Genomic DNA, 20704 nt, shown 5'->3' with positions numbered 1-20704 from the left:
TAAGGCAATTGGTAAAGACTTACTTGTGTTGTTGACAGTTGAATGGCTGGCTGTCCTTCCCATTGGTGGGCTTTAGCATTCTTGGCCTAGTGAATTCTGTCCAACTTTTCCAAGTCCCAAGGAAAGGAGTGGAGTTCAGGTTGATGCCATCTCTGTCCAAGAGTTTTATTCTTTATGCTCTGCGGTTATTCAATTTGTTGGTTATTCCTGGCCCCAGGGAAGTCCGGCCGGCCTCAACCAGGGCAAGAACCTGGTGGAATGAGCTCCCGGAAGAGCTGCGGCCCTGCGGAGAACTTTCAGCGTTCCGCAGGGCATGCAAAATTGAGCTCTTCCACCAGGTCTATGGTTGAGGCCGGTGTGGCCAAGGGGATCGGCGGGGGGACCCCTTCCAGGAGAGCGGTATGAGTGGCAATTGAAAGTTCCACCTACACCCCTCTTCCCTCCCACCCCTCTATGAGATGTTACTGGGGGGGACTGAGAATAGCGAGGGTATTGTTTTTCTGCTGTATCTTCTTCCTTTGGTTTTTGACTAATGACCTGTGATTTTATGTCTGGGGTTTTAAAGGTAAAGGTATCCCCTGTGAAAGCACCGAGTCATGTCTGACCCTTGGGGTGACGCCCTCTAGCGTTTTCATGGCAGACTCAATACGGGGTGGTTTGCCAGTGCCTTCCCCAGTCATTACCTTTTTACCCCCAACAAGCTGGATACTCATTTTACCAACCTCGGAAGGATGGAAGGCTGAGTCAACCAGCTGCTGGGATCGAACTCCCAGCCTCATGGGCAGAGCTTCAGACAGCATGTCAGCTGCCTTACCACCCTGCGCCACAAGAGGCTCTAATGGGGTTTTATGGGGGTTTTATTCAGACATGTGTAAATCAAATGAATTAATGAATCAATCAATTAAAAAAACATCCCTTCTAGAGTCACTAATGCTCAGAGTATCTCCTCTAGTGGCAACGGTCTGGGCCAGCACCCCCAAGCGGAGAGGACGCTCCCCTTCCCGCACTGCTCGATCCCCGTCCCGCCAGCGCAGTCGGACATGGGGCGTGCGGCCCACTGAACCACTGATGATCCCAATCCCTCTGGAAGGGGTAAGTCAACTGCGTGCAGACCCACAGCCTGAAGGGAACAGGTGCGTGTTGTCAGTGTAAGAACAGGTGTAAAGGCTTCCAAACCATAACAGTGGAAATGTAGCTTAGAAGGCCCTGCTCACAAAACTGATGCAGGAGGGAAGGCTGGAGGTGCTCCTTGAGCAGCACTCCAGAGGCGAACGAGGCTCCGCAGTACATTTGCCTCTGAACTGCTGGTCCCTCAGCTGCACATGCAAATGTTGAGATGATTAGGGTAACCTACCTATTTAGGTATGTCCTTATAATGGGGAGGGTGCCAAGAGATTTTCTTGCTTACGTTGTCCCCCTTTCCGCCACTTCCTGCAAATGCCCTGGGAGTATTTTGCGAGCGGGGGTATAAATATTTTAAGTGGACGAACACGGATATTGGAAGGGGGGGGGGTTGCCCTCCAAAGACAGGCTCCCTCTGTGCCGCATTGGCTTTCTCAGGCCAGGAGGACTGTTGGTTTGCTGCAATGCAGCAAGCCAGGTCCCCTATCAGAAGAGGCATCTTGTGCGCAGCCCGGATTCTTGCAAATAAAAGCCGTTGTGGACAAAAGACGGTTTCTGGTCAGAGCCCAGCATGGCTTCCAGTTCCTCTCTGATGACTTCCTAGTCTTGTACGATACGCCATCCCCTGCCTGCTCCGAGAATCATTTATAAAGCTGAGTGCTTTGCAAAAGTTAAAATTTTGAAGATGTAAATCTAGCTTCCTGACCGGGGGTCCCCAACATGGTGCCCTCCAGCTGTTTCGAGGGGCTTGCCAAGAAAGTGGGGAGACAACGTGGGGCTTTTGACCAGAAAAGCTTTGGAGATCTGATGGGCTTTGCAGAGTTTTGTCCCACCACCAATTCAGATACCTTCACTGTGTAACTGGAGGGAAACTGTGGCAGCCATTTTGTGGCAGACCCAGCCAACTGCATCATACTGCGTCAGAATTCCAGAGGTTCTCATTGGCTGAAAAGGGTTGGGGACTCCGGATGCAAAAAGATAAACTAGAGGTGCGGGGCTTAACTCGGAGTGTCAGTCACAATCAGGATTGGGACCCTTGCTTCAAACAATCCACATCTACATCAAGTGAAGGAGGGAGAGCATCCTTTGGGCATGAAATTGGGGTCCCTGGGTGGGCAGGTAGTTGTGGATTTCCTGCATTATGCAGGGGGATTGGACTAGATGACCCTGTAGGTCCCTTCCATCTCTTACGATTCAAGGAGGAGGAAGTGAAGAGCAGGTTATTTGTGCCCACTTTTGACTACCCAAAGGAGTCTCAAAGCAGCGTACAATTGTTTCCCCGTCCTCTCCCCATAACAGGCACCCTGGGAGGTCAGTGGGATGGAGAGAGCTCTAAGAGAACTGTGACTGGCCCAAGGTCACCTAGCAGACTTCTTAGGGAAGAGTGGGGAATCAAACCTAGCGCTCCAGATTAGAGGCTGCCACTCTTAAGCACAACACCCAGCTGTCTCTCACTGCACCAAGCTGGCTGTATAAAACTGTAACAACAAAACAGTCTGTATATATAGAATCATAGAGTTGGAAGGGGCCACACAGGCCATCTAGTCCAACCCCCTGCTCAACGCAGGATCAGCCCTAAGCATCCTAAAGCATCCAAGAAAAGTGTGCATCCAACCTTTGCTTGAAGACTGCCAGTGAGGGGGAGCTCACCACCTCCTTGGGCAGCCTATTCCACTGCTGAACTACTCTGACTGTGAAGAATTTTTCCCCTGATATCTAGCCTATATCGTTGTACTTGAAGTTTAAACCCATTACTGCATGTCCTTTCCTCTACAGCCAACGGAAACAGCATTCTGCCCTCCTCCAAATGACAACCTTTCAAATACTTAAAGAGGGCTATCTATCATGTCCCCTCTCAACCTCCTTTTCTCCAGGCTGAAGAAATGTATTTCATATACATGAATTGTTGCACACTATTCTCGTGCGCATCATCCCACCAACAGTTTTAATTACCGACTGCTGTTTCTCCTGGCCTTGCCAGAAGAGGAGATAAGAGAGCAAGGGAGGGGTTTAATGCTAGCCCTCTGGCAGTCTTCGTCACCCGACCCTCTGGCGCTGGGCGACTTCCATAGGTGCTGCTTGTGCCCTAGCAAGGCTAGAAGTGTGAAATGAACATGGGCAGGGCATGCTTTTTTCACTGCTGCTGCAGAACTGCATCCTGCAGTTCTGGCCGTCTCCTGTCGCAAAATGCTGAATCCTGCATTAATGCTCATCCATCCCTGAGCCTCCAAAGGGAGTGGTCAGAATGATGAGGTGGTAAATCCAAGGAGGGCAGTCGCTATAGGATGGCCGCGGTGCGGTAAGACACTGCAGAAGCTGGCTCCTAGCCCACAAGCCAGCACACTCCTGGGATTTCTAAGAGGCAAGGTAAGGGGGACTCTACAGCAGTGGTCCACAACCTGCAGTCCGCGGCCCGGTGCCGGGCTGCGGTTCCCTCTCCCCGCCCCCCCCCCCGGCAGTAAAAAATTTCCCAGGCCACAAGCTTGCGGCCCAGGAAGCTTCTTACTGCGGGAGGGGGAGGAGAGGGAATCAGGGCCGCGCTGCGCACCGCACATGTGCGGCCCGCGCATGTGCGGCACTGTCGTGGCGATTTCGGCCGCCCAGCGCGCATGTGCGGCCCGGCCACGCGGGCAGGGCAGTTGCCCTGCCGGTCCCCAGCCGAAAAAAGGTTGGGGACCACTGCTCTACAGCATTCTGCCCCATGGAATCCCCTCTCCTTCCCAAGACCCACCCTCCTAAGGAGCTGGCAACTCTACCCTAGACTAAGATTCAACTCCCTCCCACGTTTTAAGACCAGGGGGCAAACTGTGAGTCTCCATATGTCCATGGACTAGAATTCCCATGAGCCCCTGCTGGCAGGGTCAGTTTGCCCCCCGCCCTAAGCTGTTTCTGTCTCGCCCGCTGCAGGCTGTCCCTTACAATCTTCGGCGCCGGCGATCTCCAGCTACTCCTCGTCATCCAAAGCACTTTTAAGGCACCAAACGTGAAGACTTCAGGACGTCACCTGGGCCTGCGCCTGCACTACCGAAGGGGAGACATCGCTCAGAATACCACGTTTCCAGCTCTGTGACTCTGGTACCTGGCTGACCGTCAGAGCAGGCCTCCTTCTTAGCCAGATCCAGAGATTTCTCGCGTCCCCTTTTTGGAAAAAAAACGTTCTTTCCACGGCTTGGAGACTGAACTGCTGAGGTAGGGAATGGGTATCCCTCACCCTCGCATTGGAGCTGCTGCTGTCACGGATACAAAACTACTCAAAGCAGGCAGGCCAAGATGTGCTCCTCGTGTTCGGTTTTCTCACCTTGTCTTTTCTCTTCTGGGCTAACGGGGAGATTGTTAAATGCGAAGGGCTCACGGCACAAACCCTTCCCTTCCACTTTTCATGCAGGAGCGTTAACTGCTCCCACAACCTGGGCCTTTCCGGAACTTATTCTCTGCCGAAAAAGAGCATTCCTCTAAATAACCACTTGTTAGTTAACGCTGCTGCAGCGTTCAGGGCCGATTTTAATGGGCTTGCCTCTGAATTTTACAGTGTTTATTAAAAAGGTCTTTTATAGAAACAGCTGTGGCTTTTTGCATCGCCGTCCGGCAATTCTGTGCACCTTCTGCAGGATTCCGCGAGTCCCCTCCCGTACGAGAACGGGGCCACTGGAGGAGCGGCCGGTCAGAGGTAGGTAAACACTCTGTGTGTGTCGCGTCTTCTTCGGGGCAGATTGCTCCTCAGTCGTTGGCGAAGCTAAAATTCATGGCGGCCGTCAACGAGGCGGAGAGCTTGGTGGCGATTTTCTCTGTGCAGGAAGGCAAGGAGGAAACGGGCCAGGGGTCAAAACTGCTCCAGCCATCTGGTTCACCTCCCCGGTTTACTCGGGACTAGCCCTGTTTGCTACGAAAATAACCCCCAAACACCTTCCAATAAACTGGGCTCTATTAAGAACAGAAGAGTAAGAGGCCTGGGCCGTTCAAACAGGACACAAATGACAACACAAGAGTCCAGGGGGCAAATGAAATGGTTTCATCCAGTACCTAAAGCTCGGCACGTGATGAAATCACTGCAGGGAGGTTGTTTCAGAGCCAAGGTGCCACCACAAAAGGGCCCTGTTATGGGCTGCCAGCTACATGACCACAGAGCTGCATTTTTCAAGCTTTTGACCATAGAGGAGCCCCTCAAATAATTTTCAGTCTTTGAAGAGCCTCGGAAGTGATGTCGGCTGCTCATGCCTTCCTGCCATGCCACTAGAAGTGACATCATCACACATATTAATAGGCAGGCTTGAGGACTGGGGGCGGGGTTTAAGGAGGAAGTAAGTGCAGGCTCCACCCCTCCGAGGCACAGAAGCCACAAGAGAACTCACGCTTGGGAGGAGGATCTGTGGAAGTGGCCAGTTCCCTAGCTGGTGGCCAAGTCCACTAAGACAGAAAGGGAAAGGCCACGGACTTCCTCCAGAGCCCCCATGGACCTCCTGTGTCCATGGACCCCTGGTTGGGAATCCGTGCTGAAGAAAATGGGGATACATTGAGCATGGCCTCAGATGCCAGTCTTGCTTCAAGGAGAAGGGGAAAGGCGGGTCTTTCTGTCCTGATGTGTGAAGCTGGAACCACTGGTTGGCATACAGCCACGGATCCTGACATCTACGGACTCTGAAGAGGCCTCAAAGTCCCACCAAGGCTACAGAGAGGAGGGACGACCTTGGTGGCTGCAGCAGCAGAAGAGGGACTCACCATGGGAACAAAAGAAGAGCCCGGTTACAAGGAAACCACCCCAAAGGGGCTCAAGCTAGGAATGGTAGGGCTGGAGCACCTTTGGCAGGTGGTGAAGTCCCCGGCCATCCGCCAGGCCTGGTAGATGTCGCTGGAAGCCTCCCCTCGCCTGGAGCCCAGGATGACGGCCGTTCCTCCAGGCCAGGCTCCCAAGGCAGCCTTGAAAAAAGAGGATCAGGCCCAGCCCACACCAAGGGAGAAGGCAAGAGGGCAGGGCCAGGTGTAGGTGGAAGAGACCCACCGGCCTGTATTGGACTGGCAGAAGCAGAGCTAGGGGGAGGTGAAACAGGTAGAGGGGAGCATGACAAGAGGCTCCTTGGAACAGGCCAGGAGGGGAAAAAGGGATGGAGACTTGCGTCTGATAACAAGGTCTGCCAACCGGGAGAAAATCCAAGATGGTGCCAACATCCTGCCTTCCCATTCTGAAGCCTGTGGATGCATCCCAACAGTGGCTTATTGGCAGGGGTAGTCAACCTGTGGTCCTCCAGATGTCCATGGGCTACAATTCCCATGAGCCCCTGCCAGCGTTTGCTGGCAGGGGCTCATGGGAATTGTAATCCATGGACATCTGGAGGACCACAGGTTGACTACCCCTGGTTTACGGGACAACAGAAGGCGGCGTTCTTCCCATCAATATAGCCAAAGCTGAACATGAGACCGAACCTTTGCTGAAGATCCGGGGAGGCTGGGTGAGGAGGGGGGAGCCTTACCTGCCCTCTTCCGCTGCTTCTTGCGTCTCTTGCTCGCCGCCCGCAAGCCCTGGCCTTGCTGTAGCGGGTCCAGGGCGGCGATCTCCTTGAGGTCTGGCGCTCGGGGCACGACTTTCTCCACTTCCTTCAAGGCCTTGCTCTTGGCTTTCAGCTCCACAGTGATGAGGCCAAACTGGAGGCAGAAGAGAAGGAAGGCGGGGCTCGTTCAGGCAGCCAATGGGAAGAGAGACGAGCAAGCGGCGGTCCTCGGTCACGGCTCTCGGATTGCGGAAGCTAAGGTGGCTTTCCAGCCTCCGACAGACTGCTCAGACTCGAGGAGCACTGGGCTTAAATACCTCAGTTCAAGGGCTCCCAAACTATATCTGAAGGACCCGCTCCTTCCATTTGTCCCTGGGTGCCAGCTATAGAATCATAGAGTTGGCAGGGGCCGTAGAGGCCATCTAGTCCAACCCCCTGCTCAACGCAGGATTAGCCCTAAGCATCCTAAAGCATCCAAGAAAAGTGTGTATCCAACCTTTGCTTGAAGACTGCCAGTGAGGGGGAGCTCCCCACCTCCTCAGGCAGCCTATTCCACTGCTGAACTACTCTGACTGTGCAAACTTTTTCCTGATATCTAGCCTATATCGTTGTACTTGAAGTTTAAACCCATGAGACCAAGCCCTATGAAGATAGGTTGAGGGACTTGGGCATGTTCAGCCTGGAGAAAAGGAGGTTGAGAGGGGACATGATAGCCCTCTTTAAGTATTTGAAAGGTTGTCACTTGGAGGAGGGCAGGATGCTGTTTCTGCTGGCTGCAGAGGAGAGGACATGCAGTAATGGGTTTAAACTTCAAGTACAACGATATAGGCTAGATAGGAAAAAGTTTTTCACAGTCATAGTTCAGCAGTGGAATAGGCTGCCTAAGGAGGTGGTGAGCTCCCCCTCACTGACAGTCTTCAAGCAAAGGTTGGATGCACACTTTTCTTGGATGCTTTACGATGCTTAGGGCTGATCCTGCGTTGAGCAGGGGGTTGGACTAGATGGCCTCTATGGCCCCTGCCAACTCTATGATTCTATGATTCTATGGCTCTAAGAACTCCCTGCATAATTCAGGATCTTAACATATATTAAATCCATATATCAGTGCAGTTTTTAAACAGAAAAGAATGGAAGATATTCAAAAAGCAACAGAGATATGCATTTTAAATCACAATACACTTAGGACTCTAGAAGAAGAGTTGGTTCTTAAATACCGCTTTTCTCTACCAGAGTAGATCACCTTCCCTTTCCTCTCCCCACAACAGACACCCTGGGAGGCAGGTGTGGCTGAGAGAGCCCTGACATTACTGCTCAGTCAGAGCAAGATTCGAATCCAGGAGCACCTTAGAGACCGAAAAGATGTTCCAGGTGTAAGCTTCCAAGAATCAAAGCTCCCTTAGTCAGACAGGAAGAAATCTTTAACCTCCTAAAGCTGACATTTTTGCTGGCCCTTAAATTGCTTCTGTGTTCAAATCTTGCTTTTGTATGTCTTATGCTGCTCTTACTGCACTGTATTCTAATTCCATCATTCAGCACTCTGTGCAGTTTGCAAATCTGTGTCCCATTTGTACATTCACACCTCTGGGTCCCCATCTTCCTCCATCTTGGACTCCGCTTGCTCCAAACCGCTGAATCTGTCCATCTCCTCCTCCTCCATCTCTGCTTCTCCTCCGCAGGTGAGGCCACATCCCTCCAGCGCGATGCCAGAAGGCACCTCTGGGCCAGAGGGAATCTCTGCAACAGATATAGCATAGTTCAGAGCTCCTAAAAAGCTTTCATAGCCAGAGTCAACAGGCTGTGACTCTGTTAGCCCCTAAGGTTTTTGTTCCAATCCCCGCTCCCCCAGGACTTAACAGAGATATTGGTGGTATGGCGTGGGGACTGTTCTTCTAGGTTTTTTTTAAAGACACTGAGACAGCATTGGACCGGGTGGGGGTGAGAAGAGAAAGAGTAAGGCTGAATATTTTGGCACTTTCGAAAACCATGGTTTCACTCTGCCAAGGGTCAACAGACTAACCGTGAGGTAGGTGGGGCTGACAGAGCTCTGAGATAAATGCTCTGTGAGAACAGCTCTAAGAGAATGGTGACTGGCTCAAGGTCACCCAGCTGGTTTCATGTGGCAGAGTGGGGAATCAAAGCCAGCTCTCCAGATTTAGAAGGCCTCCCCACCTCCCTGAAAGTGGAGGCACATAGAAAAAAGTCAACAGGACACTAATCTATATTCGATGCTGGAAGGGGAGGGATGGGATTTGCGGGTGCTTCTGCCTGAAGTCCCACCTGCCTAGAAGCGGGAGAGCGGGCGGGCTGGCCTTTCCTACCAGTCATCAGAGGAAGGGGAAGGGCAAGCAGAAGAAGAAAGGGGGAAGGAGGAAAATCACTCCGCCTACGCCACTTACGTGCCAATGCGGCCTCGTTGTCTCTCTCCAGCGCTTCAAAATCGAAGGCCTGGCCCATCTCGGCCACAATCTCAGCGCTGATGTGCGTTGGAAGGGTGTGGGTCTCGGGCGGGTGGGTGAAATAGCTGATCTTCCCACTAGTGACGGCAAAAGGAACAGTGGACTGAAACATCTCCTTTCCTTACGGTTATCTTGCAGCAAGTAGCTTTAACCAAAACCCTGCCTCTTTCCTTCCAGAAGACGAGATGGCTTTTATACCCTGCTGTTCACTACGCAGGAGTCTCAAAAGGGCTTCCAGTCGCCTTCCCTTCCTCTCCCCACAATAGACACCCTGGGAGATAGATGGGTCTGAGAGCTCTTAAGAGAACTGCTATGCAAGGACAGCTCTAAGAGAACTGTGACTGGCCCAAGGTCACCCAGCTGGCTGCATGTGGAGGAGTGGGGAATCAAACGCCATTCTCTAGTTTAGCGGCCGCCACTGGTAGCTGCTACAACAAGCTGGCTCTGAAGGCAGCTGAGAGTGGTATGCAAGCCTCCTTCCTGGGTCCTCGCAACAACCTTTTGAGGTTGGTTAGGCTGAGAGTGAGCAGCTCAGACCCCCCTGTGAGTTTTGGGGCGACTGGGACTTCGAATTGGTGTTAGTCACTCTCTCCAGGCCTGGTCTTAACCTCTAAGCAGGACGCTGGCCCCAGGATAATCTTAGCTGTTACCAAGGGAAAGGCCTTTTCAGTGATGGCCCCTACCCCTCCAAAAAAGACCCTCTGATGACACCACTGCCCCCTGCAGGCACTTGCTAAGTTTCTGCAAGTCCTGTGAGGCTTGATATTTAGGTCAGTCTTTGGAGGTTTATCCCATGCCCTGGGTGGGTCTGACACTGAATTCTAGATTTTGAAAATAACATGTACTGGTTGATCTTGCTGATTTTAATTTGTATATCTGATATTTTCAAGTGCTCTAGGGACCAACAACTAAAAAGAATCTAATAGAAAAGAAGGTTGGTTCTTATATGCCACTTTTCTCTACCCAAAGGGGTCTCAAAGCAGCTTACATTCGCCTTCCGTTTCATCTCTCTACAACAGACACCCAGTTGGCTGCATGTGGTTGAGGGGGGAATCAAACCCGGATCACCAGATTAGAAGTCCGCACTCTTAACCATTACACCAAGCTGCCTGCTTTAAAGAGCATTCCGCTTTTCATATTCCAACTGGTTGGTAGTCCTTGGCTTCAAGGAGGCGAGTTTGGCCTCAACCAGGGCCAGGACGTTCTTAGTCCTGGCTCCTACTTGGTGGAAGGAGCCCCAGAGGAGGTCCAGAGCTGGCCCGCAGGGCCTGCAAGACAGAGCTCTTCCGCCAAGCCTTTGATTGGGGCCAGTGATCCATGACATCTGTGCACCCCCTCCTCCAACAAGCCACCCCACAGAGATACTTAATCTGGGAAAGACCTACCGGCAGTGACAAATTTCTGGGTCGGAAGACGACTACCGATGCTGTTAATTTTTAATAGGTTTTAGATTGTGTAGTGTTATTGTTAATGTTTTATGGTTTTGCTGTATTTACAAATTGTAAAAGTACACCATCCTGAGTCGGTCCCAGAAGGGCAGTCTAGAAACCTAATTAATAATAATGTGAAGCCTCTCTCCTTCCATTTCTGTCCCAATAAAATCAGAGTCCAGGGGCACCTTTAAGACCAACAAAGATTTCTTCAAGGCGTGAGCTTTCGAGTGCAGGCACTCTTCCCCAGACTATGAACTGACCATCATAACAATAGGAATATATAAGCAAAAGTTAATCCTGTTGCGTTAGTAAACTGTGTCACAGCATCCAAACACGGCCACATGATAACTCCCTGCCAAACCGGCCAATCAAACCCCTCGAACCCATTTGTAGTTCACAAAGACATATATCAGAAATAAAACTGTCAAAGCCAGTGATCCACGGCTTCCACCCTCCTATTTACTGCTGGCCCCATCGGTCTCCATACCAGCGTGAAACATTCCAACAAGTAGGAGCTAAGCTGGCAGTTATCTTGTCCTGGGACTAGAGAGTAGAATTCAAAAAGACATTATATATTACTAACAGTCACATAATCCCAATTCACCCCTGGTCTAGAGGGCCTCCCCCCCAAAAAAAACAGGCCTACATTAACACTGTCCATGGCACCCATCTGAAGTTCCGGATCATGCCCAGTTCTTGCCGTCCCTCACCTCATCCAGTCGCTCAGCACCGCCTTGGCTGCTTTTTCGTGGTCCGGCGTCCCGCCCTTCTTCAGTTTCCCTTGTCGCCTGGCCAGGTGAGCCAAGAACTCCAGCGTGTCCCTGAAATCTGACACACCGTAGTGCTGCATGATCTTATTGGGGGTAAAGAAGAAAGTTAAAGAAGCAGAGAGTATTGATTCTGAACCGGATTGTGGCAAAGTCAATCGGTTGTGGTGGGAATGATGCTACAGCGGCCAGCTCTGGGTCAGGAATTACCCAGAGATTGGGGGTGGAACCTAGAAAGAGTGGGCTTTGGGGAGGGACCTCAGCTGGGTCAAAAGCCACAAAGTCCAGCCTCTGAAGCTTCCATCTTCTCCAGGGGAATGGATTTGGGTTGCTTGGAGATCAATTGTGTAATGGGAGATAGAATCATCATAGAATAATAGAGTTGGAGTCATCTAGTCCATCATGGGTCATCTAGTCCAACCCCCTGCACTATGCAGGACACTCACAACCCTCTCGCTCACCCACTGTCACCTGCCACCCCCTTGAACCTTCACAGAATCAGCCTTTCCGTCAGATGGCCATCCAGCCTCTGTTTAAAAATCTCCAAAGATGGAGAACCCACCACCTCCCGAGGAAGATCTCCAGGTTCCACCTAGAGGTTGGCAACCGTAAGTAAGGCAGGTCCAACCACATACACCTTAAGCCAGGGATGGCCAAACTGTGCTAGCAGGGGTTCATGGGAATTGTAGTCCATGGACATCTGGAGAGCCACACTGGCTACCAATTTAAGCCCTTCCTTAAGTTCTCAGCTGTTGTTGGAACAAGCTTATGTCCAGAATTCCACTTTGTTGGCCTTAAAGGAGCCAGTGGACTAGAAAGCTTATGCCCAGAATGAAACTTTGCTGATCTTAAAGGGACCACAGGACTTCAAATTTGTTCTCCTGCTTCTAACCAACATGGCTGCCCACCTGAATCCACATTGGTCAATCCCCCAGCCCCACCTGTCCCCGCTGCATTTGCACCCTACCTGCTGCTTGTTGCATCGTTTCAAGATGGCCTCCACTGGGGTCACGGGGTCAACCAGCTGCTCGACCTTGATACAGTTCCGTAGGATCATGGCAGCATCAGAGGTGGGAGAAGCCATGACGATCCCCGGACAGTCCAGAAGCTTGATATGCTTGTCGAGCTGGATTTCTTGCAGGCACCTACAAGACAGGCAGACAGTTAAGGTAGCCAAGAGGAGAAAGGCAGGCAGGTAACCTAGAAAAGGGGGAAAGGCTGCTCTTCCTGACAGTAGGTAACACAGCTTATCATAGAAATGAAACGGATACATTCTGTCGTTTTGTATCAGGCTATCACTGATAGAGCCTCTGCTTGGCATGCAGGAGGCCCCAGGTTCAATTCCCGGCATCTCCAGTTAGAAGGACCAGGCAGGAGGGGAGGGGAAAGACCTTGGCCTGAGACCCTGGCTCAGTGGCAGAGCCTCTGCTTGGCTTGCAGAAGGTCCCAGGTTCAATCCCCGGCATCTCCAGTTAGAAGGACCAGGCAGGAGGGGATGGGAAAGACCTTGGCCTGAGACCCTGGCTCAGTGGCAGAGCCTCTGCTGGGCAGGCAGAAGGTCCCAGGTTCAATCCCCGGCATCTCCAGTCAAAAGGACCAGGCAGGAGGGGATGGGAAAGACCTTGGCCTGAGACCCTGGCTCAGTGGCAGAGCCTCTGCTTGGCAGGCAGAAGGTCCCAGGTTCAATCCCCGGCATCTCCAGTTAGAAGGACCAGGCAGGAGGGGATGAGAAAGACCTTGGCCTGAGACTCTGGCTCAATTGCAGAGCCTCTGCTTGGCAGGCAGGAGGTCCCAGGTTCAATCCCCGGCATTTCCATCAGATAGGATACCCAAGAAGCTGCCTGGTATTGAATCCATCTAAGTCAGTGGCATCTACTCAGATTGGCAAGGGCTCTCCAGAGTCTTCTGTGTCTCCTCCTGATCCTTTCAACTGGAGATGCCGGGGATTGAGCCTGGAGCCTCCTGACCTAGCAGGTAAGGGTACAGAGCCCAAGCGCTGGGGGAAGACGCTCCTCCCCCCAGGACTGCCGCAACACCCTACCTACTTGGTAACGCCGGGAGTGGCGCCCACGTTGCAAGCCCGGCTCCTCTTCAGGCTGTTGATCAAGCTGCTCTTGCCGACATTCGGGAACCCTGCGTGACAAGAAGGGTTAGCCAAAGAGCTTGCTACCCTGATGATGCTCCATCGTATCTGAACACCTGAGCATCGAAGGCTCCCCCCCCCTCCAACCAAGACCCTCCCATCAGTAATAAAGCAGTTGGATTAAAAATGGGTTAAACGAGAGGCAGCAGAGAGTAGGAATAAATGGACAATTCTCGCCATGGGAGGAAGGGGAAGGGAGGAAGGAGCAGGATCCGCACACGGATCAGCATTCGGTCTGGCGCTCTTTAATTTTGTTCAGCAGTGATCTGGAGTGGAGTGAACATTTCTGTCCTGTCATTGGCCCTCCAGGGGAACTGGTTGGCCACTGTGTGAGGCAGAATGCTGGACTAGATGGACCTCCATTGGTCTGATCCAGGAGGGCTCTTCTGATGTTCTTATGAAGGCCTCAGCCTCTCTGCCCTGTTGCTGGCCCTCCAAGGGAACTGGTTGGCCACTGTGTGAGGCAGGATGCTGGACTAGATGGACCTCCATTGGTCTGATCCAGGAGGGCTCTTCTGATGTTCTTAGGAAGGCCTCAGCCTCTCTGCCCTGTTGCTGGCCCTCCAAGGGAACTGGTTGGCCACTGTGTGAGGCAGGATGCTGGACTAGATGGACCTCCATTGGTCTGATCCAGGAGGGCTCTTCTGATGTTCTTAATCCTACTGAGCCATGTTGTACTACCTCTCTAACATCCCCACAGGAGCCTGAGCTCACCCAGCCAACCAGCGTCAATTCTTCCCTCCACATCCATTTCTGAGTGGTCTCTCTTCCCCCAACTCGACTTCCTTTCAGATCTCCAGCAGCCTGGATCTACACCCCAGGAAGCAACGGATGGAGGCAAAGAGGCCCACCTCTGGTTCTCATTAGAGACCTTCCGAGCTGAAGACTCCCAGCCATCTTTCATACTCTCCCCCCTAAACGGGTTCCCCGCTCACCCACAACGCCCACGCTGATGGCAGTCTTGACATCCTGGTTCCGGCAGTAATTGGCCAGCACTTTCATGAGGCAGTCGGCCCCCACACAGGCCCCGCTGCTCAGAAGGTCCCCTGAGGCATGGGCTACCGGGACACGGCTCCGTTGCTAGAGGCAAGAGAGAGAGAAGAGGATTATTAGGGGCCCACGGCTCAGTGGCAGAGGATTCGTTGGCCTGCAGAAGGTCCCCAGTTAGAACCCCATCATTGCCAGTTAAAAGGACCAGGTAGGTGGACAGGTGAAAGGCCTCAGCCTGAGACGCTAGAGAGCTGCTGCCGGTCTGAGTAGACAGACCGATGGTGTGATCCAGTATAAGGCCATTTCATGTGTGCCAAGAAGACCCGCGCTAATCCTCTCCTCTCTAGGCCTCAATCCTTTACTGTAGCAGACAAATTCAACCTATCAAATCCTTTTTTCAACAGAGCTTTCCTTCCATTTCCTATCTCCTTGATGCCACAATTCCTCCCAAAAAGAAAGGCCCAAGATCTCCTAAACACCACTACCCCGTCAAATCTTTGCGAGTGTCCTGCATAGTGCAGGGGGTTGGACTAGATGACCCAGGAGGTGCCTTCCAACTCTATGATTCTATGAAATCTGGCTTCTAGAGTAGCACCCTCTTCCTCTAATGAGGTAAAAGAATGGTGGACATGAAATCTGAGGTAACAGGCCTTGCTGACAGGATATTTTAAGAACGGGGCGCTGAGGCCACCAAGGTGGCCAAACAGTGGCTTTCCAGCTGTGCCTGGACTACAATTCCCATGAGCCCCAGAACTGTAGTCCATGCACTGTTTGACCACCCACCCTCTTCCACTAATTATGAGGTAAAAAAAGTACGGTGCACATGAAATCTGAGGTAACAGGACTTGTTGACAGGAAATTTTTAAAAGGGAGTGCTGAGGCGCTAGACAGGGGTAGCCAAATGGTGGCTCTCCAGCTGTGCCTGGACTACAATTCCCATGAGCCCCCAAATTGTAGTCCATACACATCGGGAGGGCCACCTTTTGGCCACCCCCGCGCCATCCCTCAGTTCTTCGGACAGTCCCAACTGCTTTATGGCTCCCGCCTCCCACGGAGTCTCTCGCCTACCAGGTTTCTGCTCTGCTGCTGAGTGGAAGCTTTGAAGGCGACGGTGGGGAATTCGTTCCTCAGGTACTTCAGCCATTTTGCCACAATCTCCTTAGACACCAGATCTGAGGCACAGGAACAGGATGGCAGGATTAGCCTAAGGGGTTTTCAGCAACGTGCAAATCGAGAACGTCGGCCTAGCCTTTACCGGGGCTGCATGAAGTTAAGGTAAAGGTAAAGGTATCCCCTGTGCAAGCACCGAGTCATGTCTGACCCTTGGGGTGACGCCCTCCAGCGTTTTCATGGCAGACTCAATACGGGGTGGTTTGCCAGTGCCTTCCCCAGTCATTACCGTTTACCCCCCAGCAAGCTGGGTACTCATTTTACCGACCTCGGAAGGATGGAAGGCTGAGTCAACCTTGAACCGGCTGCTGGGATCGAACTCCCAGCCTCATGGGCAAAGCTTTCAGACGGCTGCCTTAACACTCTGCGCCACAAGAGGCTCTTTGCATGAAGTTACACCAGGCAAATTGGGGCCTATCTTCAGTTCTGCAGCTGAATGCTACCTCGTAGGAAAGGTGCTCCAGTTCCCTTAAACATTTCTGATTTCTCCCTTAAACATTTCCGATTCCCTCTTCTGTATTTTCTCCAGGTCCGCAATGTCCCGTCCAACTTGCATTGACTAACTGGTGAGGTTGCAGTTGATATGGTAACAGCTCTTAGGGATGCTATTGTTATTGCTGTTACCACTGGTGTTATTAATCGATTCAGTTATCGAGCCTACATTGTGTGTATCTTATGACTCCCGTTCTCTGTAAACCATCCTGAGATGCATGGGAAGGGCAGTAGATAAATGTAATAAATAAGAGGTGATATAGAATCATAGAATCCTAGAGTTGGAAGGGGCCATACAGGCCATCTAGTCCAACCCTCTGCTCAACGCAGGATCAGCTCTAAGCACCCTAAAGCATCCAAGAAATGATGGCCCTCTTCAAGTTTGAAGAGAATAGGATAGCCATAAAGTACTTGAAAGGCCATCAAATACAGGATGGAGCAGAGCGGTTTCTAGAGGGTCGGACCAGAACCGAGGGGATGAAATTAATTCAAAAGAAATTCCGTCTAAACCTCCGGAAGAAGTTCCTGATACTTAAAGTGGTTCCTCAGTGGAACAGGCTTCCTAGGGAGGTGGTCAGTTCTCTTTCTTTGGAAGTTTTTAAGCAGAGGCCGGAGAGCCATCTGACAGAAATTCTGATTTTGTGAACTTAGGCAGATTGTGAGAGGGTGGGCAGGAAGGGATGTGCCACTGTTTGTCTCTTGAGGCCCTTCCTTGCATTCCCGGGGAATTGCTGATCGTCACTGTGGGATGGGAGGTGAATTTCCTCCTGGCTGGATTCTGGAGATTTTTGGGGCGGGGTATCACTTGGGCAGCTAGTTGTGAGTTCCTGCATTGTGCAGGGGGTTGGACTAGATGACCCTGAAGGATCCTTCCATCTCTATGATTCTAATGAGTCACACCGGACAACCACCCCAGACCTTCCCAAGACCGACGGGCTCTCATACTTACCAATTTTGTTCAACACCAGGACCAGTCTTTTGTGAGCACCAGCCTCAACCACAGCCCGCTCCACCTGGGGGCAACGGCAGCCCTGGGGGTCTCGAGCATCCAGGACTTCCAAGATCACGTCCGCCGCTTCAATCACCTGAAGAGAGATCAAAAGAGCTACCACCTGACATTGTTCCCAGATGCTCCATCCCGGGCCCACCAGGACGACACTGTGTTTCGCACCCGGGACGCCTCTTTCACCAGGCTCGGCGAGAGGGCACTGACCTTCCTGAACTCCCTATAATAAGCCTTGCAGGAACTGTCCTTCTCCAGCAGTTCGTGTTTCGCCAGTTGCTTCAGATCTGTCTCCTGGGGGAGAAAGATGGACAAATTGATACCTGACATGAGGCCCAGGTCACTCTACAGTAGAACAGCGACCGCAGACAAAGGGGAAGCAAACTCAGGTTGCCACTCCACGATGGCGATTCACTGCCCCCCCCCCGAGATGCAAAAGAAGAAATTTGAACCCCGTTTTTCATTACCCAAAGGTGTCTCATAGCTGCTTACAATCGCCTTCCCTTCCTCTCCCCAGAACAGACACCCTGTGAGGTAGGTGAGGCTGAGAGAGCTCTGAGAGAACTTGGACTGGCCCAAGGTCATGGGGGCAGGCCTCTTGTGTCTCAAAGCTGCTTACAATCACCTTCCCTCCCTCTCCCTACAACAGACACCCTGTGAGGTAGGTGAGGCTGAGGGAGCTCTGAGAAAATTGTCTTGTTTTATTCAAGTTGCACGTGTTTTTTCTGTAGTATATGTGACAAGGTTCCGGTATTAAATACCTTGTTTCACCTCAGCTTCATCACAGCATTATTATTTCAGCCCAGATAGAACATATTGTTCCCAAGCGACAGATTGGGGCCATGTGATGCAGGTTATTACACTGCTTGGGGACTTATACGTTTGTCTGTGCTGAAATAGCAGAGAACTGTGAGGTATAAAGGCTACTCTTTTTCCCCGCCCCCCGCATGCAGCTGGGCCACTCCCAGTTCTCTCAGAGCTCTCACACCCCACCTCCCTCACAGGGTGTCTGCTGTGGGGAGAGGAAGGGAAAAGGGGTTTGCATGCTGCTTTGGGACTCCCATCGAGTAGTGAAAAGCAGGGTACAAGAAAATGAGCTCTCCTTCCTTTTCCACACTCTCCCCAAAACAGGAAAGAGCAGAGTCATAGCAGCGTCCCAGTCAGCGTCCCAAAATAAATACAATTGATTCCTTTATTTTATATGTCCTTTATGCTTATCCTGCCTTTCACCTCAATGGGGATCCGAAGCCTCTTCCATCCTTCTCCCTTTTATCCTCAAAACAATCCAGCGAGGTAGGCCAGGCTGAGAGTGTGTGACCAGCCCTAGGTCACCCAGGGAGCTTCCATGGCAGAAATGGGCCTGACACTAACCCCAACACTGGGCTGGCTCTCAAACCTGGGAGACGCTGCTGGAGAAGAGCACATTGGAGAAGAGTCTCCTCACCTTCTGTTCAAAGTCCCGCTGCCTGCGCAGGGCGTCCTTCTGCAAACCTTCCAGATTCCGGACCCGGCTCATTTCCTTCTGCCGGGCCGTCCGTTGCCGTTCCTGCAACTCCGTAACCTGACGGAGAGGAGCAGAGCTTTAATAATGTACAGTGGGGGGACGGCTGGCCCCACAGGAAAGGACTTCTCGCTGGCTGGTGCCCCTCCGCCCTGTCCCCAGAGCTGGGAGATTAACCCAGAGGTTTGTGGGGTTTTCCCACCTCTTAGACTCACCCGTTTCTGCTTCTGCAATGCTTCCTTCTTGGCATGTTCTTTGAAATGGGACAGCTGAGGCACACCCGGGTCCTTCTTCCCATGGGGCTTTGCCCCCCTTTTCTGTGGAAGCCAAAACAGGCATGTCGGTGGAGGCTACGGTTGCCAGCTGTTTGGTGAGACTTGGGAGTCCTAGAATTACAACTGGACGCCAGGCTACCAAGACCGGTCCCCCTGAAGGAAATACAAACTCTATGGCAGGGGTGGCCAAACAGTGGCCCTCCAGGTGTCCATGGACTACAATTCCCATGAGCCCCTGCCAGATATCCCACCCCAGACTCCTCTCTCTGCTGGTTTTACCCCCAAGCCCTGGAAAATCCTGTTAGTCTTAAAGGTGCTCCTTGACTGAAACGTAGCAGATCTACTGCAGAGCCAAGACTGCAAACCCTCCCAAACTGCTATTCCAATATTTCCATCTCCTCTTCCTCCTCGGCTAGGAATATAATCTCTTCTTCTGCCGTGTTTGCAAGAAGGACCCAAGAGCTGCTTGCTCCCCGTGTTTTGCGCCTTTTCAAATGTCTCCTCGGCTACAGAACAATCCGATTCCTGCTCGCTCCACTGCCCTGGAACGGCCCGTGCCAAAACAACTGCTGACCTCCTCCGTCCCAAAACCGAGACATCTCCAGCCTAGCTCCTCAGTGCAGCTTTTGCTGTCGCTAACAGCCCTTTCCTCCTCGGCTCCCTCCAACAGCCCCTAACCCATCCTCCCCAGCCTTTCACCAAGAGAAAAAACCCCGTTTCACGGCCAGGCCAGGCTCACCTTGCTGTGCTTGGGTTTCTTCCCGGATCTTTTCTGCTCTGCAAAAAAGAGAGAGAGAGAAGGGGGGGGGAGGCATCTTGTTGTACGCCTGGAATTAAATTCGGAATTCTTGCCAAACTGAGAGCAGCCCTTGAGCCACAAACAGGGACTTACTGTGCCGAGTCATGGTGTCGGAGCAGAAAGAGGCAAAGTCCGGCTTCTCCGACAGTCACTGGAGACTCCTCGAAGTTACTCCCAGCCTGTTTACTTGTGCCTGGGACAGAAAGAAAAGGCTACATCCCCATTTCGAAATCAGAGGTCCAGACGTGATGGTAGAAAACGCCATCGAGTTGCAGCCGACTTGTAGAAACCACAAAGGTTTTCCAAGGTGAGAGGGACAGAGGTGGCTTGCCGTCGGCTGCCTCTGCGTAGCAACCCTGGAATTATTGGCCGTCTCCCACCCAGGGACGAACCACAGCTGACCTTGCCTAGCTTCCAAGATCTGTGGAGACTGGCCTAGCCTGGCCCATCCAGGTCAAGGCAAGAGACGGACAGAGGGGGGTTGGCGTCTGCATAGCCACCCTGGGCTTCCTCAGTGGTCTCCCCTCCAGGGCTGACCCTACTTAGTTCCTGAAATGTGACAAGATCAAGCTAGCCTGATGTACTTGGTTTTGTTCCACGTAAACCGCGCTGAGCCTTAGGGGTGGGCGGTATATAAATGCAATAACGGGGTTCTAATGGGGCTTTAGAGCCTCTTGTGGCGCAGAGTGGTAAGGCAGCAACATGCTGTCTGAAAGCTCTGCCCATGAGGCTGGGAGTTCGATCCCAGCAGCCGGCTCAAGGTTGACTCAGCCTTCCATCCTTCCGAGGTCGGTAAAATGAGTACCCAGCTTGCTGGGGGGTAAACGGTAATGACTGGGGAAGGCACTGGCAAACCACCCCGTATTGAGTCTGCCATGAAAACGCTGGAGGGCGTCACCCCAAGGGTCAGACATAGCCCGGTGCTTGCACAGGAGATACTTTTATCTTTAATGGGCCTTTATTGGGGGGGGGTGGATTGGAACCCGTTTTGTAACCCGCCACAAGCCGGTTTGCAGGCAATAAATACAAATAAATAAATAAAGGATCCAAACAGAAGAAGAAGGGGGAAA

The 20704-nt window shown here is 52.1% G+C and overlaps 2 protein-coding genes and 1 long non-coding RNA gene across 9 annotated transcripts in view; 2 read left to right on the top strand and 1 right to left on the bottom strand.

The window, feature by feature from the left end:
• The window catches only part of LOC143833586 (uncharacterized), a 20277-nt gene extending 15596 nt beyond the window's left edge, over window positions 1-4681 (top strand). For all 3 annotated transcript variants that reach the window (XM_077329603.1, XM_077329602.1, XM_077329601.1), the window contains exons 8-9: window positions 953-1092; window positions 4030-4681. In XM_077329603.1, the coding sequence (XP_077185718.1) occupies window positions 953-1092; window positions 4030-4095 (206 nt within the window). In that variant the 3' untranslated portion in view covers window positions 4096-4681. The remainder of the gene's footprint in view (window positions 1-952; window positions 1093-4029) is intronic.
• Window positions 4587-20704, bottom strand: part of GNL3L (G protein nucleolar 3 like) — a 22529-nt gene continuing 6411 nt past the window's right edge. For 4 of the 5 annotated variants that reach the window (XM_077329597.1, XM_077329598.1, XM_077329596.1 and 1 more), the window contains 15 exons: window positions 19728-19827; window positions 19575-19612; window positions 18776-18877; window positions 18504-18620; window positions 17270-17353; window positions 17006-17141; window positions 15463-15566; window positions 14340-14484; window positions 13307-13394; window positions 12229-12406; window positions 11205-11347; window positions 9002-9138; window positions 8185-8339; window positions 6588-6759; window positions 4587-4907 (listed from right to left, as the gene is read on the bottom strand). In XM_077329597.1, coding sequence (XP_077185712.1) covers window positions 4840-4907; window positions 6588-6759; window positions 8185-8339; window positions 9002-9138; window positions 11205-11347; window positions 12229-12406; window positions 13307-13394; window positions 14340-14484; window positions 15463-15566; window positions 17006-17141; window positions 17270-17353; window positions 18504-18620; window positions 18776-18877; window positions 19575-19612; window positions 19728-19740 — 1680 coding nt within the window. In that variant the 5' untranslated portion in view covers window positions 19741-19827 and the 3' untranslated portion in view covers window positions 4587-4839. Of the gene's footprint in view, window positions 4908-6587; window positions 6760-8184; window positions 8340-9001; window positions 9139-11204; window positions 11348-12228; window positions 12407-13306; window positions 13395-14339; window positions 14485-15462; window positions 15567-17005; window positions 17142-17269; window positions 17354-18503; window positions 18621-18775; window positions 18989-19574; window positions 19613-19727; window positions 19847-20704 lie in introns of those variants that run through there. The other variant, XM_077329599.1, reaches the window with a different exon arrangement.
• LOC143833588 (uncharacterized) overlaps window positions 19800-20704 on the top strand; it is an 18645-nt gene continuing 17740 nt past the window's right edge. The window contains exon 1 of the long non-coding RNA XR_013229666.1: window positions 19800-19941. This is a non-coding gene — a long non-coding RNA (uncharacterized LOC143833588). The remainder of the gene's footprint in view (window positions 19942-20704) is intronic.

The sequence above is a fragment of the Paroedura picta genome, chromosome 3 (assembly GCF_049243985.1).
Source record: "Paroedura picta isolate Pp20150507F chromosome 3, Ppicta_v3.0, whole genome shotgun sequence".
Classification (NCBI taxonomy): domain Eukaryota; kingdom Metazoa; phylum Chordata; class Lepidosauria; order Squamata; family Gekkonidae; genus Paroedura; species Paroedura picta.
Note: the sequence above shows the minus strand (reverse complement) of the source record. Positions and strands in the feature narration are given on the sequence as shown.